This window comes from Oreochromis niloticus, linkage group LG3 (assembly GCF_001858045.2).
Source record: "Oreochromis niloticus isolate F11D_XX linkage group LG3, O_niloticus_UMD_NMBU, whole genome shotgun sequence".
In the NCBI taxonomy this organism is placed as follows: domain Eukaryota; kingdom Metazoa; phylum Chordata; class Actinopteri; order Cichliformes; family Cichlidae; genus Oreochromis; species Oreochromis niloticus.
In genome coordinates this window covers 44,245,400-44,271,866 of record NC_031967.2, presented here as the reverse complement: position 1 = coordinate 44,271,866, position 26,467 = coordinate 44,245,400, and the positions used below count along the sequence as shown (strand labels likewise).

Genomic DNA, 26,467 nt, shown 5'->3' with positions numbered 1-26,467 from the left:
TTACTTTCCCGTAGGAACGCTGCGTTACTGCGTTACTAAAACCGTGATTTTTTTTGCGAGAATGTCTCGTGACAGTGACGTAAGCGAGTGCGACGTTCGTTGACAACAGCTGTGTGCAGATCAACAATGGACAGTGCGGGAGAGAGTATGAGCGTGCAGCGTTTAAAGCGTGGAAGTACTGACCTTACTTTGAGTTTGATTCCATAAAAAGTGACAAAAACTTTAGTGTCCGTTGTGCGTGGGAAGAAAACTTCTTTTTACTGCGAAAAACCCCCTAAACTTCCAAGCAAGCACCGAGTGTACTATGACTGTAATGGGAAATTCATAGAGAAACTTGCAGATTCTTCCACTGACCGCTGCGGCACACCTGCACCAGGGTAAACCTCCGCCTACCACACTCCTGCTTTACAGGTGAAAATAGAGCAACTAGCCTTTGATTTTATTTATTTTCTGCTGTGTTTTACTTGCATCTATTTGAAAGACTGAGTGTAAACACAAAAAAATATTTTATTTTATGTGCTGGAATGTGCAGAAAATAGGTTTAAATGTTAAACAAATTTCTTCCAGTCAGAGAATGTTGCATATAATTACATTTTTGCTTGATGCATAAAGTTAAAAGATTTAACGTTTTAAAAAGAGACGTTTCCATTCTCTTGGTGGCGCTGTCACTTGGTGTTCGCTCACTTTGTGGTAGAGTATCACTTCCTGTTCCTGCTCAAACACAGTGGTGTCTCTGAGTAGCTTTTCTGCTTAGCAATTTAATTTAAATCTTTTGATACATCCCTTTTTCATAGTATAATCTTAACGTGCTTCATCTGAATCACCCTTTCTGTGTACTCACTACCTAATTTATAGCCAAAGTATTCACTCACTGTCTCTTTACTGTTTCGCTAGCTTAGCTTAGCTCGTAGCCGACTCGTTAGCACCATGGCCTCTTCACCTGTCCCTCCTGCACTTTCCTGCTCATTGTGTCAGATGTTTAGTTACTCCTCGGCCTCCTTTAGCAGTAATGATATCTGTAACAAATGTAGCATATTTGCAGCTCTGGAGGCCAGGATTACTGAATTGGAGACTTGGCTTCGCACCCTTCATTCACCCGTAGCTAGCCAGGCCCCTGTAGCTGGTGCAGCCGAAGATAGCGTAGGCCCCGCTAGCTGTTCCCCGGCAGACCCCAAGCAGCTGGGGAAAGAGGGCGGCTGGGTGACGGTGAGGAAGAAGCATAGTCTTAAACTGAAGCCCCAGGTACACCACCAACCTGTTCATGTGTCTAACCGTTTTTCCCCACTCGGCGACACACCCGCCGGGGGTCAAACTCTGGTAATTGGTGATTCTGTTCTCAGACATGTGAAGCTAGAGACACCGGCAACCATAGTCAATTGTCTTCCAGGGGCCAGAGCAGGCGACATTGAAGGAAATTTAAAGCTGCTATTAGAATCAATTGGCTTCTCTCAAAATGTAAAAGAACCCACCCACCACTTTAATCACACTCTAGATCTTGTTTTAACATATGGCATAGAAACTGAACATTTAACAGTGTTTCCTGAAAACCCTCTGCTGTCTGATCATTTCCTGATAACATTTACATTTACAATAATTGATTACACAGCAGTGGAGAGTAGACTTTATCAAAGTAGATGTCTTTCTGAAAGTGCTGTAACGAAGTTTAAGAATATAATCCACCCACTGTTATCATCTTCAATGCCCTGTACCAACATAGAGCAGAGCAGCTATCTGAACGCTACTCCAACAGAGGTCGATTATCTTGTTAATAATTTTACCTCCTCACTACGTACGACTCTGGATACTGTAGCTCCTGTGAAAACTGAAGCCTCAAATCCGAAGTACCTGACTCCGTGGTATAATTCTCAAACACGTAGCCTAAAGCAGATAACTCGTAAGCTGGAGAGGAAATGGCGTGTCACAAATTTAGAGGATCATCATTTAGCCTGGAGAAATAGTTTGCTGCTTTATAAGAAAGCCCTCCGCAAAGCCAGAATATCTTACTATTCGTCACTGATTGAAGAAAATAAGAACAACCCCAGGTTTCTCTTCAGCACTGTAGCCAGGCTGACAAAAAGTCAGAGCTCTACTGAATCAACAATCCCTTTAACGTTAAGTAGTAATGACTTCATGAACTTCTTCACAAATAAAATTTTTATCATTAGAGAAAAAATTACCAATAATCATCCCACAGATGTAATATTATCTACAGCTATTCTTAGTACCATTGATGTTAAGTTAGACTCTTTTTCTCCAATTGATCTTTCTGAGTTAACTTCCATAATTAATTCCTCCAAACCATCAACGTGTCTTTTAGACCCCATTCCTACTAAACTGCTCAAAGAAGTCCTGCCATTAATTAATTCTTCGATCTTAAATATGATCAGCCTATCTCTAATAATCGGCTATGTACCACAGGCCTTCAAGGTGGCTGTAGTTAAACCTTTACTTAAAAAGCCATCTCTAGACCCAGCTGTCTTAGCTAATTATAGGCCAATCTCCAACCTTCCTTTCATATCAAAAATCCTTGAAAGAGTAGTTGTCAAACAGCTAACAGATCATCTGCAGAGGAATGGCTTATTTGAAGAGTTTCAGTCAGGTTTCAGAGCTCAGCACAGCACAGAAACAGCTTTAGTGAAGGTTACAAATGATCTTCTTATGGCCTCTGACAGTGGACTCATCTCTGTGCTTGTCCTGCTAGACCTCAGTGCTGCGTTCGATACTGTTGACCATAATATCATATTAGAGCGATTAGAACATGCTGTAGGTATTACAGGTACTGCACTGCAGTGGTTTATATCATATCTATCTAATAGACTCCAATTTGTTCAAGTAAATGGAGAGTCCTCTTCACACACTAAGGTCAATTATGGTGTTCCACAGGGTTCAGTGCTAGGACCAATTCTATTTACATTATACATGCTTCCCTTAGGCAGCATCATTAGAAGACATAGCATAAATTTTCACTGCTATGCAGATGACATGCAGCTCTATCTGTCCATGAAGCCAGGTAACACACACCAATTAGTTAAACTGCAGGAATGTCTTAAAGACATAAAGACCTGGATGGCCGCTAACTTTCTGCTTCTTAATTCAGATAAAACTGAGGTTATTGTACTCGGCCCTGAAAATCTTAGAAATATGGTATCTAAGCAGATTCTTACTCTGGATGGCATTACCTTGGCCTCCAGTAATGCTGTGAGGAACCTTGGAGTCATTTTTGACCAGGACATGTCCTTCAGTGCACATATTAAACAAATATGTAAGACTGCTTTCTTCCATTTGCCAACATCTCTAAAATTAGAAATATCCTGTCTCAGAGTGATGCTGAAAAACTAGTTCATGCATTTATTACTTCCAGGCTGGACTACTGTAATTCACTATTATCAGGATGTCCTAAAAACTTGCTGAAAAGCCTTCAACTGATCCAAAATGCTGCAGCAAGAGTACTGACAGGGACTAGAAAGAGAGAGCATATTTCTCCTGTTTTGGCTTCCCTTCATTGGCTTCCTGTTAAATCCAGAATTGAATTCAAAATCCTGCTCCTCACATACAAGGTCTTAAATAATCAGGCCCCATCTTATCTTAATGACCTTGTAGTACCATATCACCCCATTAGAGCACTTCGCTCTCGCTCTGCAGGCCTACTTGTTGTTCCTAGAGTATTTAAAAGTAGAATGGGAGGGAGAGCCTTCAGTTTTCAGGCCCCTCTTCTGTGGAACCAGCTTCCAGTTTGGATTTGGGAGACAGACACTATCTCTACTTTTAAGATTAGGCTTAAAACTTTCCTTTTTGCAAAAGCATATAGTTAGGGCTGGACCAGGTGACCTTGAATCCTCCCTTAGTTATGCTGCAATAGACGTAGGCTGCCGGGGATTCCCATGATGCATTGAGTTTTTCCCTTCCAGTCACCTTTCTCACTCACTATGTGTTAATAGACCTCTCTGCATCAAATCATATCTGTTATTAATCTCTGTCTCTCTTCCACAGCATTTCTTTATCCTGTTTTTCTTCTTTCACCCCAACCGGTTGCAGCAGATGGCCCCGCCCCTCCCTGAGCCTGGTTCTGCCAGAGGTTTCTTCCTGTTAAAAGGGAGTTTTTCCTTCCCACTGTCGCCAAAGTGCTTGCTCATAGGGGGTCATATGATTGTTGGGTTTTTCTCTGTATTTATTATTGTGCAATCTACTGTACAATATAAAGCGCCTTGAGGCGACTTTTGTTGTGATTTGGTGCTATATAAATAAAATTGAATTGAATTGAATTGAATTGAATTGATTACATTTTGTATGATGGATTATGCAGAAAAAGTAGAATTGGGCTGAAAGATCTATCGCTTTATCACCTATTCAGGTTGTAAATCGTGTTTTTAAAAAGTAATTAAGTAACTAAGTAATTAGTTTTGAAAATAAGTTATCAGTAAAGTAACGGGATTACTTTTGGGGGGAAGTAATCTGTAATTAGTTACTGATTACTTTTTTCAAGTAACTTGACCAACACTGGTTATGACATGGTATGATTTTCTCACCCACTAAAGGAATATTTAATATACTGGTCTACTCTTCTGATGGGTCTGTCTAGCACAAACCCGCCACTGGAACGAGACATTTCAGCTACACAGCAAAGCAAGACACGATTAGGCAAAGCTCTTTGTTTCTCATGCACGAGGAAGAGCAACTGGACAAACGCCGTTCCTTCTACTTGACTTCAGTTGCTCTCATCCGCTCCCTCGTAACACTGCTCTTTTATTGAGGTTACATGAATATACATAGGTTCATTTACATATGGCGTCTTACATAGGTATACATGTGGACAAAGAGTACCTTGTCTGTGCGTTGTGTGTGTGTCAAGATGTGAGCCTGTGAAGACTCCCCAAAGCTGGTGCCAGGAGTCTAGCGGTCCATCTAAACAAAAGGCTCTTATACTAAACCAGATACAGAGTAGGTGTCCTCCTATACAATAAATCGTAAGTGAAGATATAACCTCTCTCATGACCTTAAAGTGTGTGTGCATGCCAGGACACTCTGGAAGGCACACAGAGTCTTTACAGACTGCTAAGGATCAACCCTCTATCATTATGCAATCTTTTATAAAACTCTAAGCATATATAAGTAAATATTTCTAAGCATAAATGACAATCCAATAATATAACCCTGACATCTTCATTCTATCAGACACAGTTATCACAGCTCATACATTTTCTTTTTACACATAGATGTAAGCACTGAGCCAAATGTAATAATGCCAACATATTAAACAAACAATATTTGTCAACAATATTTTGTTAATATGTTAACAATATTTCCTGCTCTACTGGACAAATAAAAATCCCAAGTGACAGCAAGGAAGACAGAATGACTCAGCATGAAAATGTCTGTAACTCCCAACAGTTATGTGATATGTTTTTTGCATTAAAACTGCACTTCAGTTACTTCAGATTTACATTTAGTTCCACATTTATCATTTAAAAAATCCACACGCTCGCCTCTGTAGTCAGCTGACTTTGTGGTTTTACCAAGTGATCTGAAACACGAGACTGAACTGAAGAAACACAAACATCACTTCCTCTAATTTCCACATTGACTCACCAGTGACTCAGCATGTGAAACATGTCCAGTGTTCTGTTTCAGGGACTCGAGTAAGCTCCCCAATCTCAGTGTTCAAATTACAGTTGTAAAATAAATTCACTTGCAGAGTTGATGGTCAATAATATCTAAAGAGACCATAAGTGTTGTTGTACTTCCTTTATAGTCATTTAAAACCTCAGGCAGTGCCTGAGGTGTCACACTGCAGTGTAATAGCTGTCACATGTCATGACGATGCAATTTTACATCAACAATCACCATAAATTCCTCTTCTGCATATGAATCACACTTTAACCTAATGACCAAGGTTCAGTCGATGGTGGTTGGACCTTGAAATATTTCTTGATGGTCTTTTTGGCCTGGCATGAACTGAAGGGTCATTCTTCAAAACCACACCCTTTACTTAATCATTTCAAGCCATGTTATTAGATGTTAATAACACTGTTTGAAAATGTTCTTCACAATGAAGTTAAAAGATGGTCATCCTCTTATTGAATACTTACTCAATTTCAAGTAAATAATCATTTAGCTTTTTCAATTGTCACATGTTTTAGGTTTCATTTTCAAATCGAACACACAAACTCCCTGAGCGATCCCTTGGACCACTGTGAGCAACATCAGAAGTGCGCATTGTGGTCACGACAGTATCAAATCCATCCCAGTTACATGGTTTATTAAAATAATCAAATTAGAGCATTTACATTGATGTTAGACTACTTTTAATTAACTGCTTTAGACTACTTACAATGAAAAAAAAAATGTTCATGACCTGTGTAGTATGTTAACACTATTGGAAGTAAAAATAAGTTAAACTCCGATTCTGAAAACACAACTTTCTTTTTTTAAAATAAAGCTGACTTGTATTATGAGTCTGTGGTCTGGGAGAGAGTCTGTAACTCTGTGTCTGCAAAATACAGTATATAATGACCAATGTTGGGCAATTAATTATATAGTGACTTCTTCAAAAAAGTTACTGAGTTACTTTGACACGGAAAGAAGTTTCAACAAGATGATAGGCAGGTTCTCCTTTGTGATGAGCGGCTTTCCCCCGTTTAAGCGCTCATAGAGGATTAATTATAACGGACAACACTGAACAGGCTGAAAGTGTGAGTGTGAACGCGTTAGACTGGTGTCTCTGTTAATACTGGAGGGCAGCGTGTTTAAAGTGTAACAGAAGACACGTGCTATACTTTGCTGTTTGGCAGCAATATCTGACAGGTGTGGAGAATCCCGGTAAACGTTAAAAACGTCCGCTGAAAAAAAACAGGGAGACTTAGACACCGCATCTGGCTACATCCATCCACCCATCCCATATCTATGGAAGCACGTTACAACCATTGAAGAAAAAAAGGATCTATAACTCGAGTTATTTTCTCGAAATGTTGAGAAAAGTTACTCGAAATTTCGATTTTGGATACTTGGTTTTTGGGTTGTTGGGTTTTTTTTAGTGGAAACGGTCTTCAATACATATCCGTCCAACAGTGAGTCAGTCAGTGAGTCACGGAGAATTGTTGTAAAGTATTTCATCAGTTAATCAGCTCAGAATTGATGTGACTGAACAAAAGGACGTCGTGACATTTTACATCCCGGTAATAACAACTCATTTGTTTTAAATGCTTAGATGACATTTGGACTTTCCAATTATAAGCAGCTCTGATGATTTTGGTGACTGTTGTTTATCTGCCATGTAGATCGTGTTTGAATAACCACCAATACTCAGTTATTGCCTGATATACGCAGACATCCATTTGTGTTAATCGGTTAGGCTTCTACCCTGCTGTGCTACACATCCTCCACAAAGACACGTTATGAGTTAAATGTGAAAAACAGCTCTGTTTTGTAGTTTTAAACGCTCTCTGCTTCTTGCTGTTTCTTCATCTCATCATCTTGTAACTCTTAGTACCCCAAAGACTGAAGAAATGAAAGAAGACAAAGGGGATTCTGTTTAAACTGGACCTGGAACAAACAAAAATCATCAGCACACTTTGCTTTTCCTTGTCATGTCTAACGGTTGACACGTCTCTGGCCTGGGAGGGTTATCACGAGCATTTGATTAACAAATTAATCAAATTAAAGCTGCAGTGTTGAACAGTTTTGAAGAAGGTAATCCAACGTTTTTCATTTGTTAAACCAGTTTTGTTACTTGGGGCTTCCTTAGAAAATCTGAAGGATGCTTTTGTTTTTGAAATGGTGATAAAGAATAGAAATTTACAGAACTCATGAACTCGCCCTGTTTATGATGATTAATCCCCAAAGGTCCATCTATCTAAAGAGGAATCACTGAAACTAAGAAATACTCATTGGCAATGTCTGAAATCTCTCAAATGTATAGTGAGTGTTATGGGTCAGAGAAATGTATTTTCTTGACGTCTATCAAAGATAGATAAGAAAAATGGCAGAACCTGACTTTAATTGACCTTGTATTCCAGTTTCTTCACGTATAAAAGCTGACAGAGTCCCACATATTGAACCTTCAGTGGTGTTGTGACCTATGATGTGCAATGTCACTGTCACCCTGTGATCATATGGGTCCTTGTGGAGACATGAGCTGAGGTTTATGTCTGTGAAGTTTCTTTGCAAAGTCCTTTGACAGCTGAGGTTTATACACAACCTCAGCTCATGTGAACTCTGAACTGAGGTTTACCCAGGTCCCAGGCTCCTTAAATACCACTGACTCTGCATCACTTATTAGAACTAAGTAAGTAAGAATAAGGAAGTTAAAAACAGAAAATAAGTCCAGATCTTGTCCTGATGGCCATCATGACCTGGATGACTAAAGCATCACTCAGGATGTCTTTGAAGCTGACTGTCTGTTTCTAGCAGGTTTTTCAGCTCAACCCTCAAATGTATTATTATTTATTTCAGTAATAGTTATTTAAAATCTCCCAGTGTCATTGAATTTCTGAAGGTCTGTGTTCATCACACCCTCACAAATTTCCCATGAGTTCTGTTGTTTTTGGAAACATATTGAGGAGGACTTGTTTCATTTAACAATTTAGTCCCAGAAAGACCTCTGCAGTAACACCACATAGACTCATGGGCCTGTTCATGATGTTCAGGCCTTCAGTGTGTAACGTTATAGAGCTATACACTGATGATCTGAGGATCTGTGGAAGTTCTGTAGGAGTTCAGGAGAATTAATTTTCTGCCTGTTTCCAGGTGAGGTTCTGGTGATTGGTTCAAATCTTCCAATCATTCCTGCTCCGGGTGATGATGTCATCCTGCCGTGTCACCTGGAGCCCATGTTCGATGTCCAGGGTCTGACGGTGGAGTGGTCCAAACCCGATCTGAAGCCCGACCTGTCAGACCGGCTGAGCCGAGTGGAGTACGTTCACCTGTACAGGGACAGGAAGGAGGTCCCCGACATGAAGATGGCCTCGTACTTCAGGAGGACGGAGCTGTTCATGGACGCCATGAAACACGGGAACATTTCACTGAAGATCCTGAACGTGTCGGAGGAAGACAACGGCAGATACAGATGCTTCATCCCCAAGCTGAGGAGCCGAGTGAAAGCTGCAATTGTTGAACTTGTAGTCGGTGAGAAGATTTGTTTTAGTGCTCTTTTGTTTTCAACTCATTTCCAAACTTTCAGGTGAACAGATCATGACTCTACTATATTATAGATCCAAAGTACGCTAAGACCTCTACGACAGAGAGTCCGGTGTATCCTAGAAACTTCCAAACTCCAGATCCTCGTGACGTGTCTCCAAGAAATAGTGAGATAACAATCCACATTTTCTCTGCATTGCTTTTGTTAGGGTGATATTTTTTGTGTGGTGACCTTGTTCATTTTTTTTTCTTTTTTATATATCAGCAGGTCGGTCCAGGGTCTTTCTGGTTGTCGTAGTTACTGCCTTCGTGTCGGTTGTGGCTGTCACTGCGTATTTCTCTCACCGTCAAACAAAATGTACATCAGAAACAAGCAAACACAAACATGTTGTTGCTTCTTGTGCCATCAGACTGACTTATTATTCAACTTCTTTCAACAGAAGCATCAAGGCGACGAAGTGACCCAAACCAACCATAACAATTCCAGGTGCTCAAAGGAGGGTTGGTGTTAATGGACCTGAGAGCGTTGGAGATTTACCTTTTCTGGCTCTGCTGGATCCTTATGGTCAGGTTGGAGGTTCAAACCAGCAGCCACAGGAAGGCACTTGGCCCAGCAGCACTGAGACCCATCATAATGTCACTTCTATAAACGGAGTCTGATTTAAACTTCGACCTCAGGTTATTCTTTAAATTGGATTCAGATCCAGTGAAGTAGCCAGTCTAAAACCAATTGTTAAATTCTTTTCCATTCCTTGTCAGCAACATTATTTTGATCTAACCCTAATAAGTGTTTAAAAACCAACATGTACACTGGGGTAATGCCAAGCAGCAGTCCCCAGGGGAACTGCAGTTCATCTACTCAAGTCAGCCCTCACAGACTGTCATGTTAAATCCCAGCAGAAATGCACGTCTTCATAGCCAGCTACAAAAACAGGATGTGTTCCTCTATAATTGTACGCTAGTTGAATATTTCTTGCAACTTTTAACTTTTGAGTTCAAAGGCTCAAAGGAGGATGTGCCAGCAGAGATGTCCAAGCTTCACCTCTTTGTAGTAGTGATGTGGTTTGTGGCTCAGCTGCAGGGGAGGGGTGGAGCTGTGGGTTCAGGGTGTGGTGATCTGGATGAGAGACTAGAGGCTAGTTTGAATGTGATTCTGTCATGTCGTTTCAGCTTTGTTCTTTGGTTCATCTCTTTCATCCTCTTTGTACTTTCTTTTTTCACTTGTAGCTCTCTGTCAAACACTGGAGGACTGCTTGGACTTCATTAGAGAACTGAAGTTCAGTCTGCAGATCAACACTTAGCTGGATAAAGAGCATTATTTATTACTGTCAGGTTTAATGTCTCATTTATTTAAATTGTACATCTTGCTGGTCAAGGTCACCTTGAATCCTTCAGTGAGGCTTCTGAATGACCTCCAATGGACAAATTTAACCTCCTAGGACCTGGCATCACATTTTGGGTTATTTTGAACAAAATACTCAATTTTGCTTTACAAGGGCCTGATATTCACTTACAACGACATTATACTGCTACTGTTCTATTGAAATTTTAAATGAATAGTCCCAGATTTAAACCCAGTGGGAGTATCCCCCCAAGGAGGGACAAAGGACCCCCTGGTGATCCTCTAATCAAATGCGCCAAGGTGTGAAAGCGGGTGTGGGACCTAATCAGCCAGGGTTTCCTTAACGCCCACTCACATCCTGGGCCATCTGACCTCAGGAAATCACATGATAGGGTGGGGCCAGGTTTCACAATGAGCTCACCCGAAACCCTGGCTGATTAGGTCCCACACCCGCTTTCACACCTTGGCGCATGTGATTAGAGGATCACCAGGGGGTCCTTTGTCCCTCCTTGGGGGGATACTCCCACTGGGTTTAAATCTGGGACTCTCGGCCATTTGACCTTAGAACTGAAGAAGCTTCTCGGATGAGAGGTGAAACGTCTTCAAGCAACTCAAAGAAGTCCAGACGCTTTTCTTTGCAAACTCCTTTGAGAAACTGAGTTGAAAAACATGTTGGAGACACTGAAGACTGGAAGGACACCAAAGACCTCTGAAGTAACAAAAAACATAATTTATGGAGACTCTATTAAAAGATTATACATTTGAATTAAAATTTTAATTAAAAATAGCTCAGTGATCATGAACCTAATTCAAACTTGGTCTCACTACTCCTTTTATTCATGGTTACCCTCAGATCCACCCTTTAGGGTGTGAGCAGCCATGAAGTGAAACTTGAAACCGCAGATATTCATTTGAAGTTCTGGATCTGCCAACATATAGGGGTTGCAGCTCCATATTTATGCTGTTTGTTGTTTGTGCTGTTTATTTCTGCTGCCTTCTGTAAAACTTCGTTGTCATCTCTGTTCTCAATGTCAACAACACAAACCCCGGGAGGGAACTGGTTGATCAGTAAGTCAATTTGGTGAGCAGGAAAAATATCTGGTGACTAATGAGTTAGTGTCATCACAGAGGTGCAGTCTTCTTTTTGTCATTCTTACTGTCGAATATTTTAAGGCATTTTATTCTAACTGATTAAGAGAGCAGAAACAGCTGCTGAACAAAAACCTTTTCTTGCCACAAAGTCAAACACTGAAGCCATGACTTGAACTAATACCAACGTAATTTTCACAGCAACCAGAAAAAACCCCTTATCACTGTATTTCTTACATTTGTGGATTTCATTGATTTTTTCTTGTTCTAACTTTTAATAACTTTACTTTTAGAATTTATTTGATCAATTTTTATTTTGCTTGTCAGCTCAAAAAATATTTTCTATCTGACTTTTACTGTAAAAGTATTATATTGTTATTTAATTATTGCCACTTTTGTGCTGTTTTATTTATTTCAAAGAATGTTCCTGTTTAATCTCAGAGCTGACTCTTTCTGCTCTTGTGCCAAATTAAAGTTGTGCATGTTTGTGTTCTTTGTATTTCTGTTCTGTTGTGTATCTTTCAGATTACCTCAGACTGCCGTATCATGCCCTCCAGTTATTACGGCTTCATACATGACATTGATAATGCCCACAAAGGCTTGCAAAATGCAGCATGATGAGACTGAGGAACCAAACATTTATCCAGCATAGACAAGAGCACTCACTGTGATAAACTGTGCTGTGAGGACATCTCCACTCCCATCAATATCACCTGAATCAGGAGCTCAAACACCGATACTCCACGGGCACCCAAAGAGAGGGGCCCATAGCAACTGCACAAGTTGAGGGACAAACAGACCCGAAACCCAAGAGGGACACCAGACTTGTGTGCCGCAGCACACCCCCATTGGCACATGACAATCAGTACCCCAAGGTGTCCACTTGAGCACCAGAGAGCCAGGCAACGGGACAGGGGTGTGGACTCAAAGGGAGGACCCCAGGACTGCACCACACAGGTCCGCACAAAGCAAGGGGGAGATCAAGGCCAAGGGAAGGGAAAGAGAAAATAAGGAAAAAAAAAAAAAAAAGAGCATCACAGAGCCCAGTCAGAAAGTCTGAAAGGACCAGCAGCCTCCACTCCTCCCAGGTCCTCCCCAGAGTCAAGAGACAACATGTCTGTTGTTTCTGTTCTAAACTAATGTTTTCTTTTATTACAAAACCTCGATTAGTCAGTTTGACAGACAGTACAAACAGGCTCAGTCCCAAAGGGACTATTAGCCTAAAACTTGGCATGTCTAGGTGGGTTGTGCAGTTTATGCTTAAAAAGGAAACGCTCCACAGCCAGCCGAGTTGGAAGAAACTGGCCAAGTGGAGGATGAAAGAAGTAGTGGCAGGCCTAAAAAATATCTACAGCAGATGAACAGTATCTGAAGACCTGAAATAGGACCTGAGATGCAACTGTCTGTTGGTCCAGCTACTGTTTCCTGAAGTCCTCATCAGATATGGTCTCAGTGGAACGGTGACTGTCAAGAAGCCATTAGGTAGGGAAGCAGGCAGAAAAAGCTGAAGCACGGCAAATTACACAAGAACTGGACAAAAATACAGGTTCAATACATCTTATGGAGTGAAGACACCAAACTTGAAATGTTTGGTTTAAATCATTGTCAATATGCATGGAGGAAAGTCTGCAGCTATCTGTGAAACACGGTGGAGGCTCTGCCATGGTTTGAAACTGCATTTCAGCCGGTGGTGTTGGAGACAGAAAAGTACCATCAGATTTGGATCCACAATGCAAGACCACCTGGAAAGCATCTGACTGGTGCTGACAATTGACTATTAGTCATGGATTGGCCTCCCCCCAAAAATATCCTTCAAAAAGCCCGGAGAACAATTCCTGAAACTACTTAAAGAAAATAAAAGTGGCCCAAATTTCTTATTTTCCTCCAAAATATAAAAAAATGAAGGGTGACTCAGAACTTTTGAACAGTACTGTAACAACTGCTTCGGTGTGGAGTCGATTCGGCTTCCTTGCTTGCAGTACATGTCTCTTCCCACAGGCCTCTGTGGAAAAACCTTACTAAGATTTGTGAGAATTACAGTTTATATCTGACATAAACTATCGTTACGCATGAGAGTGGTGCTTTTCCCATGCAACCTGATTCTGCAGTGTGTATTCAGTAAAGACTGTGTTTAGTGTGAGACACAGCCTGTGAGGTTTTCACATGGGTTGCTATAAATACAAAACTTTCTGTCACAGTGGATCAAATTTAATCTCTGACCCTGTTCTTTAGGGCTTTAAAAACTGACTCCATGTTTCATTAGTTTGACCTTAAATGAGATGCTGAGCCCATAAACTGACCAGGACAACATTTACAAAGCTCACTTGATGCTTCGTCACGGCTGACAGCCCGGTGTTGGAGGCGTGATGATTTAGGCATCTTACAGTTATTGAGTTTAACATCAACTTCTCTGTACACCAAAGTATTATATTAAAGCTTGGCTGAAACTGGATCATCAGGGAAAGTGATCCCAAGCACAGCAGCAAATCTACACCACTGAAAGTGAAAAGAACCAAAGTGCAGCAATGAACCAGTCAGTCCAAACCTCAGCCTGACTCAAATACTGTTGTGGGACCTTCAGAGAGCCGTGCATGAACAAATACTTGCATGTCAAGATGTAAAGATGACCCATAAAATCATACAAAAACAACTACATCAAGTTAATCCTGCTATGCGTGGTACTCAATAAGAGTCTGTGCTCAGTTATTCACAGGACTGCTTCTGTAGTTTGACTTATTTTCTATTAAATAAACAACAACAAGGCATAATATGTGCTTTTGTTTATTTGAGGTTTTATATAATAAGAGCTTTTTTATTTTTCATTATTTGCATCTCCTGTTATGTAAACCGAATGGGAAGCATGTGTGTACAGTTGTGGCCACAGATATATATATACACACACACACACACACACACACACACACACACATATATATATATATAATATTAGTTTTCACAAAGTTTGCTGCTAAACTGCTTTTAGATCTTTGTCTCAGTTGTTTCTGTGATGTACTCAAATATAATAACAAGCACTTCATACGTTTCAAAGGCTTTTATCAACAATTACATGACATTTATGCAAAGAGTCAGTATTTGCAGTGTTGGCCCTTCTTTTTCAGGACCTCTGCAATTCGACTGGGCATGCTCTCAATCAACTTCTGGGCCAAATCCTGACTGATAGTAACCCATTCTGTCATAATCACGTCTTGGAGTTTGTCAGCAATAGTGGGTTTTTGTTTGTCCACCCGCCTCTTCAGTATTGACCACAAGTTCTCAATGAGATTAAGATCTGGGGAGTTTCCAGGCCATGGACCCAAAATTTCAACGTTTTGTTCCCCGAGCCACTTAGTTATCACTTTTGCGTTATGACACGGTGCTCCATCGTGCTGGAAATGCATTGTTCTTCACCAAACTGTTGTTGCATTGTTGGAAGAAGCTGCTGTTGGAGGGTGTTTTGGTACCATTCTTTATTCATGGCTGTGTTTTTGGCAAAATTGTGAGTGAGCCCACTCCCTTAGATGAGAAGCAACCCCTCACATGAATGGTCTCAGGATGCTTTACTGTTGGCATGACACAGGACTGATGGTAGCGCTCACCTTTTCTTCTCTGGACAAGCCTTTTTCCAGATGCCCCAAACAATCGGAAAAAGGCTTCATCTGAGAATATGACTTTGCCCCAGTCCTCAGCAGTCCATTCACCATACTTTCTGCAGAAGCTCAATCTGTCCCTGATGGGGTTTTTTGGAGAGAAGTGGCTTCTTTGCTGCCCTTCTTGACACCAGGCCATCTTCCAAAAGTCTTTGCCTCACTGTGCGTGCAGATGTGCTCACACCTGCCTGCTGCCATTCCAAACAATGGAAGAACAATGATTTCAAGCATCACCCTCCTTTTAACATGTCAGGTCTGCCATTCTAACCCAATCAGCCTGACATGATGATCTCCAGCCTTGCCCTTGTCACCATTCTCACCTGAGTCAACAAGACTATGCAATTCATCTGTTCACTCTTCATACCATTCTGGAGTATATGCAAATTGCTATTATACAAACTTAAGCAGCAACTTTTTCAATTTCCAATATGTAATTCTCAAAACCTTTGGCCACGACTGTACTCTCTGTTCAGTGACATAAATACTGTCACAGCTCGACTGTGGGGGCAGGATAAGGGAGTCCATTAGAAACTTTAGAATAATTTATTTACAAAAACAGAAATCATTTACAAAACCAAGAGAAACAACACACTCCTGTGCAACACAAAAACACATAGTGCCTGGATGGCCCATAAATGTGGCTTTAAACAGGAGGCAATGACACATATTAGAAAAAACAGATGAAAACATGTGTGGCACACTGTACCGTTAAACAGTTAATGAACTTTCTAATCCGCACTGACTCATTTAAAAACACACACTGGTGCCTTTGGGATCATCTGATTGTGATGGCATCAACAAATCAACAATCATGACCCTGTAACCATCCATCAGCTTTGACAGAGATACAGTCGACACCCAAAGAAGAACCACAAAACCAAATGCACAAGAGGAAGGTCACATCAACAGGAAGTTCCACATTTTATATTTCTGAACATCTTTTTATCTCCTGGCTCGTTGCTGTGCTGTGAACACAACCTGCTTTATCCTGGAGTCATAGCAGCAGATTGCTATGTAGCTCCCTCTAGTGGTAACACACAATGTAATGTGTTAACCTAACTGGAAGTTAACTGCTGATGTGATTTGGTGCTGCATAAAGAAAAGTGCAATGAATTGTCAGCCGATAATCCAAAACAAAAATTCAGAATGGGGTCATGTTTGATGGTTTACTGATGGAAAACAAACAAAAGAAAAGCCTTAAAACTTATGATTCTGTGTATTCTGAACATGTAGAAAGTACATTTAAAATCTGATGTCACATTTGACCTCTGACCTCACTTTTACATTTCACGTCTGTCTTTCTTTCACGTTGACCCCAAAATGTGTTAAATCTTTAAAGTATTGTCAGGGGAAGGAATGAGTTAGTCATAAATAAATGTTAGTTATAAATATACTGCAGTGTAATATTACATAATAGGTTCAAGTCATTAATGTCCATTTATTTACAAATACTTATTATCCTACTCCAGTGTAATGTTATATAAAAATACAAAACTATTCTTACTTAAAAGTAAGCACTGCACAGACAGTGAGCTGCCTGAGGTTTGTGCTCTCAGAGAGCTTCTTGTTCTTCAGTTTTCACTGCTGGTTAAGGATGGCTGTGCCGTACTCTGAGTCTCTGTTTCCTGGTTTTCCTCGCCCTCTTTGATCACCTCACTCATGTCAACAGCAGATGTGTCGTCTTCCAGCTGTTCTGATGGCGGCTCTTCTTTTATTTCTTTGGTCTCGGTGTCGTCAGCAGGAGCTCTGCTGCGTTTTTGTTTCATTGTTTTCAGCTCAGTTTCAATCACCTTGGTGTCTAAACACAGAAAGGAAAAGTGTTATACATATACATGTGTTTGTGTGTTTGGATACAGCTTTCCTATTGTAATGTTAATGTGACCATAAAATACCTGCAACTGTGTGGGGCTTTTAAATTAATAGTAAGCATTAGTCAGAGCAATTGTCATGCATTTGTAGATTTATATTCCTGTTAACTCTGCTGACACTCCCTCTGGTCCCTCCTGCTGATTAAGATCCTGTAATGTTACATTTATCCCTGCACTACAGTGTAAAAATATTGAGCAATCATAAACTGTAAATTCAGCATAAGTGTGAGAATAAAATATTCATTCAGGTAAGATCATGCTGAAATAGTCACTTGTTAATTTCCAAAACCCAGAGCAGCATTACTGTCTGTGAACGAATGTATTCAGACTTCTATAGATTAACAACAAAGCTGACACTGTGCTGAATTTAGTCTCAGAAATTCAGCCTTTCATACTCCAGAAAATATAGAGAAGGGAAACAAACATGTGACGCACCAGGTTTTTTTGATAGTATGAAATTCCAGACAAAAGCGATAACTGCACCAACGTACAGCAGGCAAACGATCACGATGATGAAAGTGGCCGATGGTTGTTTTGTGACAGTAGAACCTTAAAAGATAAAGAAATAGAAGTTATTCCTGTAAAACTAGTTCTGATTTGGTTCAAACTGCACATGATGAGGGTGAAATAATGAAATAGTTTGTTTCTGAATGTGAGTCATTATTACCTGGAACATGTTTGTGTGTCTCTCTGCTCTGGTTGGTGTTCCTCTGTTGGACTCTGCAGGTGATGTTATTGCTGTGTCTCTTCTCCACAGTCACTCTGCTGCTGACAGTATAGAGGTCATCAGGACCTCTGAGGGTCTCTGTAGGTCCAGCAGAGAGGAGGTTTCCCTCACCGTCCAACCACAGCAGCTCAGGCTCTGGATACCAGCCTGCAGACTCACACTGTAACACCACCCTGCTGCTGTCATTTGACATCACCTTCATGATGGGTGTAGATGCTGAAGCTGATGAAGGGAGATGGGAGAAACCACTGAGCCATTGCATGCAGGGTACCAGTAAGCAATTGGATAGACCAAAGCTTTTTCTTTATTTTCACCTCTTTCTTCACAGTAAAAAAAAAAGTTTGATGTTTCTAGATGCTTCTATAATTAGTAAAATACATTTTAAAAAATAAAAATATTACCGGCTTTACCTTGTTTTACACCTCCAGCAGAATTGGTCTTTTAGGATTCATATGCAAAAAAAGCCAGTTTTTGTCTCACACATTGAAACTTCTCCACTCCGTAGAGCTTTATAAGACGGGTCCTGGATGAATATGATGAAGAGCAAGATGTCCATGACTGAGGTTCTAGAAACTGCCAAACTACTGCTCACAGGTCTGTTCACTCGTTTGAAGCTGAAGAGAAATGCCAGAGAAGCAGAGGCCTGGAGAATAAATGGCCTGCTCTCCAAATATAAATCCAAGGTATACTCTCAGCTTCAAGAGAAGACTAGAACAAGGCCTGCAAGAACATCTGGGAGAAAGACACATCACACAACACTAACAGCAAGTGGGTGGTGGACCTAAGATTAGACCACAGAGAGTCAGTCAACATCAGAAATGCAGACAACTAACAACGAGTCTCCAGAATGAAGAGCTGGACAGCATCATGACCTGACATGATCCATGCCTACTGACTGAGGAAGCTGTGGCATGCTGTGATGGCAGCACAAATAAGCAGGTTACTAACAGCAGGTACTCATCCAGAATGACTAACACAATGAAAACCAATGCTGATCATCAAGGATCCCGGCACCCTCGTATCACACCATCAACAACAGGCCGATAAGCTGCCTCTCTACAACACAGAAGCTCCTCTCAGGCATCGTAGCAACCAAGCTGAGTAGACACGAGTCAATACATGAACAAACCAGCAGGCCCCAGCTCCTGGTTGACAGTGTAGTACAGCTGGACCTCAAGACAAGGCAGACCAAGCTGAGCACTGCCTGGATTGATTGCAAGAAAGACTACGACTCAGAGCCTCACACATGGATGCCGCCTCGGTGCATAGCACTGTACGAGGCTAATAGTGCAGTTTTATACATAATATTTTATGGCAGTCATAAGATACTCAGCTGGAGTAACAAACCCGTCACATTAGAAGATAGATGTGACTGATTTAAAGACAAATACAGATTATTATGTGTGCAGGATTCCACCCAAAGTCCAGCATCCTGATGCTCTATGAGCAATGGTAGTTTTCTCTATATTAAAGTCTGAGTTTTGGACAAATGTGACCATTAGTTTAGATTCATTTAGGACACAAAACAACAGCAAGATCGACGACTGAGCAAAGAATTTTTACATCTTGTTTCTGTAATTGAAAAAACAACAACATTGCTTTAATGTAGTTTCCATCCTTTTAAAGAAGGAATGTTTCTTGAACGCTACTTATTGTCTTTGTTGTCTTTAGAAGTTCTGTTGGCACATAACTGTGAGAATGTTCAGTTTGGCCACATTATCTCAGTGAGGAGCTACTTCATAGCAGATGTGAGGAAAAATCCAAGAAATCTGATTAGTCCCCTTGTTAAAAAAGAAGGAGCAAGGTGATGAGTTTTTCCCATGAAGATGTTGATTCAAGGTTCAACAAGTTTATTGTCATATACACCACAAAACACAAACGGTTACACATGACAATGAAATTCTTACTTTACGAGTTCCCTTCATACAACTAAATAATCAACTAACTACAATAAAGAATAAATGTAACTCTGACCATAGAAAGTAATAAATAAAGTAAAACAAGTGTAGCTTATGTGTCAGAGTAAGAGTAAGTAGTTGCAACACTGTCACAGTGGTAATATATTATAATAATAATATAATATAATATGTTCAGAATATGCAATATTAAAATCTTTGTATTGTATGAAGTTGTATGAAATTGTATATAAATGTACAAAATAGCAAATTTACAGGTCAAAGATAATCATAGTTCAACAACTAGTCGGTGATTCAGTAGCCTGACGGCCTGTGGATAGAAACTTGTTTTTAGTCTGGTTCTCGTTGCTTTCACTCCTGTAGCGTCTGTCAGATGGCAGGAGTGTGAAGAGTGTGTGCTGTGGCTGGGTGTGGTCCTTGATGATGTTGTGTGCCCTTTTCCTGACCCGAGTGTTGTAAATGTCCTGTAGTGGTGGGAGCAGCACTCCACAGATGTGTTGTGCTGTTTTAATAAGACGCTGGAGAGCCTTCCTGTCCTGAGTGCTGCAGTTCCACCACACTATGATGGAGTTTGTCAGGATACTCTCCACTGTGCATCTGTAAAAGTTGCTGAGAAGCTTGGAGGTTAATCCAAATTTTCTCAGAAGAGTCGTTGTTGAGTCTTCTTGATGATCTGACTTGTGTAATGGGTCCAGGTGAGATCCTCACTGATATGGGTGCTGAGGAATTTGAAGGTCTTCACCCTCTCCGCATGAGTCCCGTTGATGTATAGTGGAGCGTGCTGGTTTCTCCTCATCCTTAGGTCAATAATCATCTCCTTATTCTTCTCAATATCAGGAAAGCCTGGAAGTGTCACTGTGACATTTCCGTTTCTCTGGCAATGAGGAAATGCTGGCTGCTGTGTGATGAGCTGCAGTTACTTAGTGCAAAAAGAGATTGTGATTAATCACACGATGATCTTTAACAACTCTTACCATTCTGCAAATGCTCTCCTTTCACTTTTAATCATAGCAATGAGTTCCAATGTTGATATTTTTTATGACTTGTCTTCACAATCCTTTAATCATTTAACATTTAAACATTTCTTCGCCAGAGGTGGTGTTGTCCTTCTACTGGACAGAAGAAGATGCTAATTTATCTTCCGCTGACAGACAAATCCTTAAACATGTAAGAGGAATTCAACAGCAGAAACAGATGTTTCATCCCGAAGCTGCAGAGCCGAGTGAACTCTGCAGTCGCTGAACACACAACACACCAAACGATCTTCTGTATTTGTAAATGTGAGACTTTAAGACTTAAAGATAAACCAGATATTTGAATTTGTGCTGTTAAGATACAATAAAATATATTGCATTGAACAGCACAGACAGCAATGAATTATTGTTCGTATTAATAATAATTGTAAAACCCGTTGAAAGTGCTCTGATATTTCGTTCTGAAAGAATGACTTGTTGATCCAGCTCAGCTGTGTGTAACAGCATTATTAATACGTCACTTCTGTTGTGTAGGGAGTAGTGAGAAACTGACAGCGTGATCAGCCTCTGTTGATACAACACACATGTATCTTTAATATACATTTTGTATGACACATATGACAGGCCTCAAAGCCTAAGACTATGTTCTTAACTTAAATTTTACAGATAATAAATAACACAAAGTGCAAAAACAGTGCAAATAAATGACACTGGTACCATTATAGTAGTTATCTGGTCATTTTCTGTGTCTTTTACTGTGGAAAAGTTTCTATAAAGTGTTGTCAAAGAGGTTGCCTCTTTCCTGATTTCTTATTTTTTTGTATGTTTATCACATGTTTATCTTTCAGATCATCAAACAAATAAAAATATGAGACAGAGATAACACAAGTAAACACAAAATGCAGTTCTAAATGATAGTGTTTATTATTAAGGGGAATAGTTCAGTTATACTTCACTTATAAGATACATTAACCTTGGTGTAAGACATATTTTAAAGGCTGAGTTCAAGTTCTCTGACCACACCCAGACCTGATTGCTGCCATGCCTGGAAATCTAGACCAAAAGATCCTCCAAACCCAGAAATCATCCAAGGAAATTCAGGAACAATTGAGAAACAAAGTAATTGTTTCTCGAGAGATCTCTCGGTGTGGAAAACCTTATAAAGCCGCTTCTAAAGCTGTAGGACTGCAGCGAACCACAGTGAGAGCCATCATTCACAAACGATGAAACATGGAACAGTGGTGAACTTCCCCAGCAGTGGCCGGTCAACCAAAATATGCCAAGAGCACAGCGATGACTCATCCAAGAGGTCACAGACCTCACAAAGACCCCAGAACAACAACCAAAGAGCTGCAGGCCTCACTTGCCTCAGTTATCTGCCTCAGTCTGTTCAAACTCCACCATAAGAAGGAGACTGGGCAAAAAAAGTTCAGAGACTAAACCACTGAGCACTGAGCTTCAACTGACTTCATTTATTTATTGATTTTATTTTTTGAATTCAAATTAAAGTTCAAGAAAATCTGATTAAACAAGATTTTTTTTCTTAAGATGACATTTTAACTGTGTCCCTCCTGCAGATGGAGCTTAACATCAACTAATAACACAGATGTTACTTTAAGACAGTGGTTCCCAAACTTTTTTTGCCAGGCCCCCGTTTTTTACAAGAAAAATGTTCGCGCCCCCCCACCACCTAACCCCCTCCCCCACAAACACATCCTCCAAACACACACACCCATATTTTGCTCCATTGCGGTTTATTTCACACCTGAAACATTTAGTAAACAATTAAGCAAATACAAGTAAACGGCAATAAATTACAGGTGGTAATAAAATATACTGTGGTGGACCACTAGAGGGCTCCACTCACACCCAGTGTTGAGGAAGTGTGTTCCTCTGTTTTGTGGCGCGATATGAGCAGTTGATGTGAGAGACGAATAAAGAAGGAGTGAGAACTGAGAGCTCTGTGTCGTTGATGCTTACCTCCACATTGGTGACCCCTGACTCGAGCATGCAACGGGCCGCAGATGACGCAGACTCCGCTATGGAGGCATCAGCGGCCGCCGGTCCTCCGCCTCCTGTTGCAGCTACGTTCGCTGTGGCGCTGAAACTGCCGGACTTTTGGCTCCATGACCCCCCGTCATGGTTCATACACGTGGAGGCTCAGTTCGCCCTTCGCGGCATCTCGGCTGACAACACGAAGTATCACCATGTGGTGGCCTCGCTCGACCCGCTGGCCACCCGTCGCGCGATGACGCTCCTCCGGGACCCACCCGCCCAAGGTAAATACGCCGCCCTTAAAGAGCTGCTTCTTTGGCGCTATGCCCTCTCCGACGCTGAACAAGCCGACAAGCTCCTCAACCTGTCAGGCTTGGGTGGCGGTACCGCGCTCGAGCTCATGGAGAACATGTTATCGTTGCTCGGGCCGGAAGAGGTGGGCGAAGAGGAATCCCCCGTCATGGGGGATTCCTCTTCGCCCACCTCTTCCTCCGCCAGCTACCGGCCGCCGTGAGAGCTGTCCTCGCAAACTCCCCGCTTCTGCCCGCGAAGGATTATCGCTCCCTGGCTAGCCGCACTTTCAACGTTCACGCCCTGGCTACGGACTCGCCGGCGGCGCCTTCCACGCCTCCACCTGCCTCCCCCGGAGCATCCGCCCCCTTGCTGACGGCAGGGATTGCTACACGCCGGCACCGCGGAAAGAACATCTGTTTCTACCATCAGCGTTTTGGCGACAGAGCGCGTCGCTGCCTGCCGCCTTGCGCTTTCACGGCCCAGGGAAACGGACCCGCCAGCGCGCCGTAGCAGCCGCGACTGCTGGCAATACAGAAAGGCTGCTCTTCATAGAGGACTCGCGCTCCGGGAGACGTTTTCTCGTGGACTCCGGCTCCCAGAAGAGCCTCCTTCCCCCTACCGCTGCCGACGGACTAGCAGCGAACTGTGGCCCGCAGCTCCTGGCAGCTAATGGCTCTCCCATCAAAACGTTTGGGGAAAGGTTGGTGACTGTTTGTTTTCATGGCCGGGATTTCCAGTGGAACTTTGTTGTTGCCGCTAGCTCTGTACCTATTTTAGGTGCTGATTTTCTGTGCGCTCATGGACTGCTTGTCGATGTTGCTAACAGATGTTTAATTGATGCTCTCTCGTTTTCTTCGCTACCCTGTTTTACTCGGGCCGCCAAACCCCTGATTCGGGCTAATGTAGTGACCTCTGGGGATGCTTTTCAGCGTTTGCTTTCGGAGTTTCCATCGCTGTCTGTCCCTGATTTCTCTGGCACGGTAACGAAGCATGGGGTTGAGCATTATATTCCCACGGTCGGGCCCCCGGTGTTCGCGCGCGCGCGCCGCCTCGACCCCGCGAAACTGTCCGTCGCTCGGGAAGAGTTTGCAGCCATGGAGCGCCTTGGCATTGTACAGCGTTCGAACAGTGCATGGGCCTCTCCGCTTCACATGGTGCCCAAATCGGACGGACGGTGGCGGCCATGCGGAGATTTCCGCCGTTTAAATAATGCCACGGAGAATGGCCGTTACCCCATCCCCCACATTCAGGATTTTTCTGCCAATCTCGCCGGAACGTCGATATTTTCTAAAATTGACTTGGTGCGGGGGTATCACCAAGTTCCCGTGCACGCCGAAGACGTTCCTAAGACCGCTGTCATTACCCCCTTCGGCTTGTTCGAGTTTTTGCGCATGCCGTTTGACCTGAAAGGTGCCGCCCAGACCTTTCAGCGGCTGATGGACTCAGTTTTGCGTGGGCTGCCGTTCGTTTTTGTTTATCTGGACGATATATTGGTGGCCAGCTGCTCAGCGAACCAGCACGAGTCCCATCTGCGCCAGGTTTTCCAGCATTTGGCAGCGCACGGCCTGATCATCAACCCTTCCAAGTGCCAGTTTGGGTTGCCTGTTCTGGATTTCCTCGGGCACCGCATTTCCGCTGAAGGTGTGGTTCCGTTGCCCGACAGAGTCCAGGCCGTTTAAGCTTTTCCGCGCCCCATGTCGGTTAAAGCGTTGCAGGAGTTCTTGGGGATGATAAATTTTTACAACCGCTTTCTCCCCAGAGCTGCCCACCTGCTACAGCCACTCTATGCTGCCTTAAAAGGTAAAACAGCCAAAGATCCGGTTGACTGGCTGCCGGAATGCGTCCAGGCGTTTTCCGCAGCCAAGTCTGCGCTGGCTGACGCCGCCCTGCTAGCACACCCGCTTCCGTCGGCGGAGATCGCGATGACCACCGATGCGTCCGACGTGGCAGTGGGTGGGGTGTTGGAACAGCGGGTTTCAGGTCTCTGGCAACCGCTCGCCTTTTTCAGTCGTACGCTCCGGGATGCCGAACGCAAGTACAGTGTTTTTGACAGGGAGTTGCTGGCCCTGCACCTCGCCACACGACATTTTCGTTTTTTCCTCGAGGGTCGCAACTTTACTGCGTACGTTGACCACAAACCTTTGACGTTTGCGATGTCCAAGGTCTCTGACCCATGGAGCGCACGCCAGCAGCGCCAGTTGGCGGCCATTTCAGAGTTTACCACAGACATTCAGCACGTGGCTGGTAAGTCCAATCACATCGCTGACTGTCTGTCACGTGTGTTGGTTTCTCCGGTGTATGTCGGCATCGACTACGCTGCCATGGCCGCCGAGCAACGTGCTGACCCGGACATCCTGGCCCTTCAGTCAACGAAAACGGGCCTCGTGCTGGAGGACACCCCGGTGTGGGACGGCGGTCCGCACCTTCTTTGCGACGTTTCCACCGGCCGCCCCCGCCCGGTGGTTCCCCTTTCGTGGCGTCGTCGTGTTTTTGACTCGGTGCATGCCCTCTCTCATCCCGGTGTCCGGGCCTCGGTCAAGCTGGTCAGCGCCAGGTTCGTTTGGCCGGGCCTTCGCAAGACGGTGAAAGAATGGGCGGCGGTTTGTATCCCATGCCAACGCTCGAAAATCCACCGGCACACACAGGCACCCCTCGAACCTTTCCGTATCCCCGGTAGGCGTTTCGATCACAGTCATGTGGACCTGGTTGGTCCCTTGCCGCAGTCACAGGGTTTCACGCACCTTTTGACTGTGGTGGACCGCACGACCAGGTGGCCGGAGGCGGTACCCCTGGCGTCCACAACAGCGGCGACGGTGGCCAGAGCATTTTTGTCGACGTGGGTTTCACGTTTCGGTCCCCCTGCTGACATTACCTCGGACAGGGGCCCCCAGTTTGTTTCTGAGCTTTGGTCTGCCGTGGCTGACGGCCTGGGGGTCAAGGTCCACCGCACCACAGCATACCACCCGCAAGCTAACGGGATGTGCGAACGGTTTCACCGGTCTCTTAACGCTGCGCTCCGGGCTTCCTTAACAGGTGGCGACTGGGTCGACCGTCTTCCGTGGGTTTTGCTGGGATTGCGTAGCGCGGTTAAAGAAGACCTCGGGGTTTCCCCGGCTGAACTGGTCCGCGGCCAGCCCCTCCGGGTCCCCGGGGAATTCTTGCCTGAGAGCCCTCCCCCATGTTTTGATACCTCTTTGTTGCCTTTTCGCCCCCCACGAGACTCATTTTCTGTTCCTGGTCCTGTGCACCACTGCCTGCCTGACACTTTTGTTCCGAGTTCGTTGGACTCTGCTCGTTTCGTTTTCGTCAGGCACGATGCCCATAGGACTCCGCTGCGTCCCCCATATGACGGGCCATACAGGGTTCTTAAACCAGGCAACAAACATTTCATTTTGGACTTTGGCGGTCGGCAGGAGGTTGTCTCTGTTGACAGACTTAAGCCTGCACATGTTATGCATGAGGATCAGGTGGTCCCGGCCCAGG

The 26,467-nt window shown here is 43.1% G+C and overlaps 2 protein-coding genes across 2 annotated transcripts; one reads left to right on the top strand and one right to left on the bottom strand.

Annotated features, from left to right (window-relative positions):
- The first annotated feature begins 8,619 nt into the window (after positions 1–8,619).
- Positions 8,620–10,624, top strand: LOC109198898 (myelin-oligodendrocyte glycoprotein). The gene is made up of 6 exons (XM_019354204.2): positions 8,620–8,653; positions 8,743–9,120; positions 9,207–9,299; positions 9,401–9,490; positions 9,573–9,810; positions 10,360–10,624. Coding segments are annotated over exons 1-5 (597 nt in total). The 3' UTR covers positions 9,575–9,810; positions 10,360–10,624.
- A 5,748-nt stretch (positions 10,625–16,372) lies between these two features.
- LOC109198903 (butyrophilin subfamily 1 member A1-like) lies at positions 16,373–18,230 on the bottom strand. Its single transcript, XM_019354221.2, has 3 exons — positions 17,746–18,230; positions 17,514–17,627; positions 16,373–17,008 (listed from the first exon to the last, which is right to left on the bottom strand). The coding sequence occupies exons 1-3, from the start codon at positions 18,065–18,067 to the stop codon at positions 16,782–16,784; spliced, it is 663 nt and encodes a 220-aa protein (XP_019209766.1). The 5' UTR covers positions 18,068–18,230; the 3' UTR covers positions 16,373–16,781.
- Between the last annotated feature and the right edge of the window lie 8,237 nt (positions 18,231–26,467).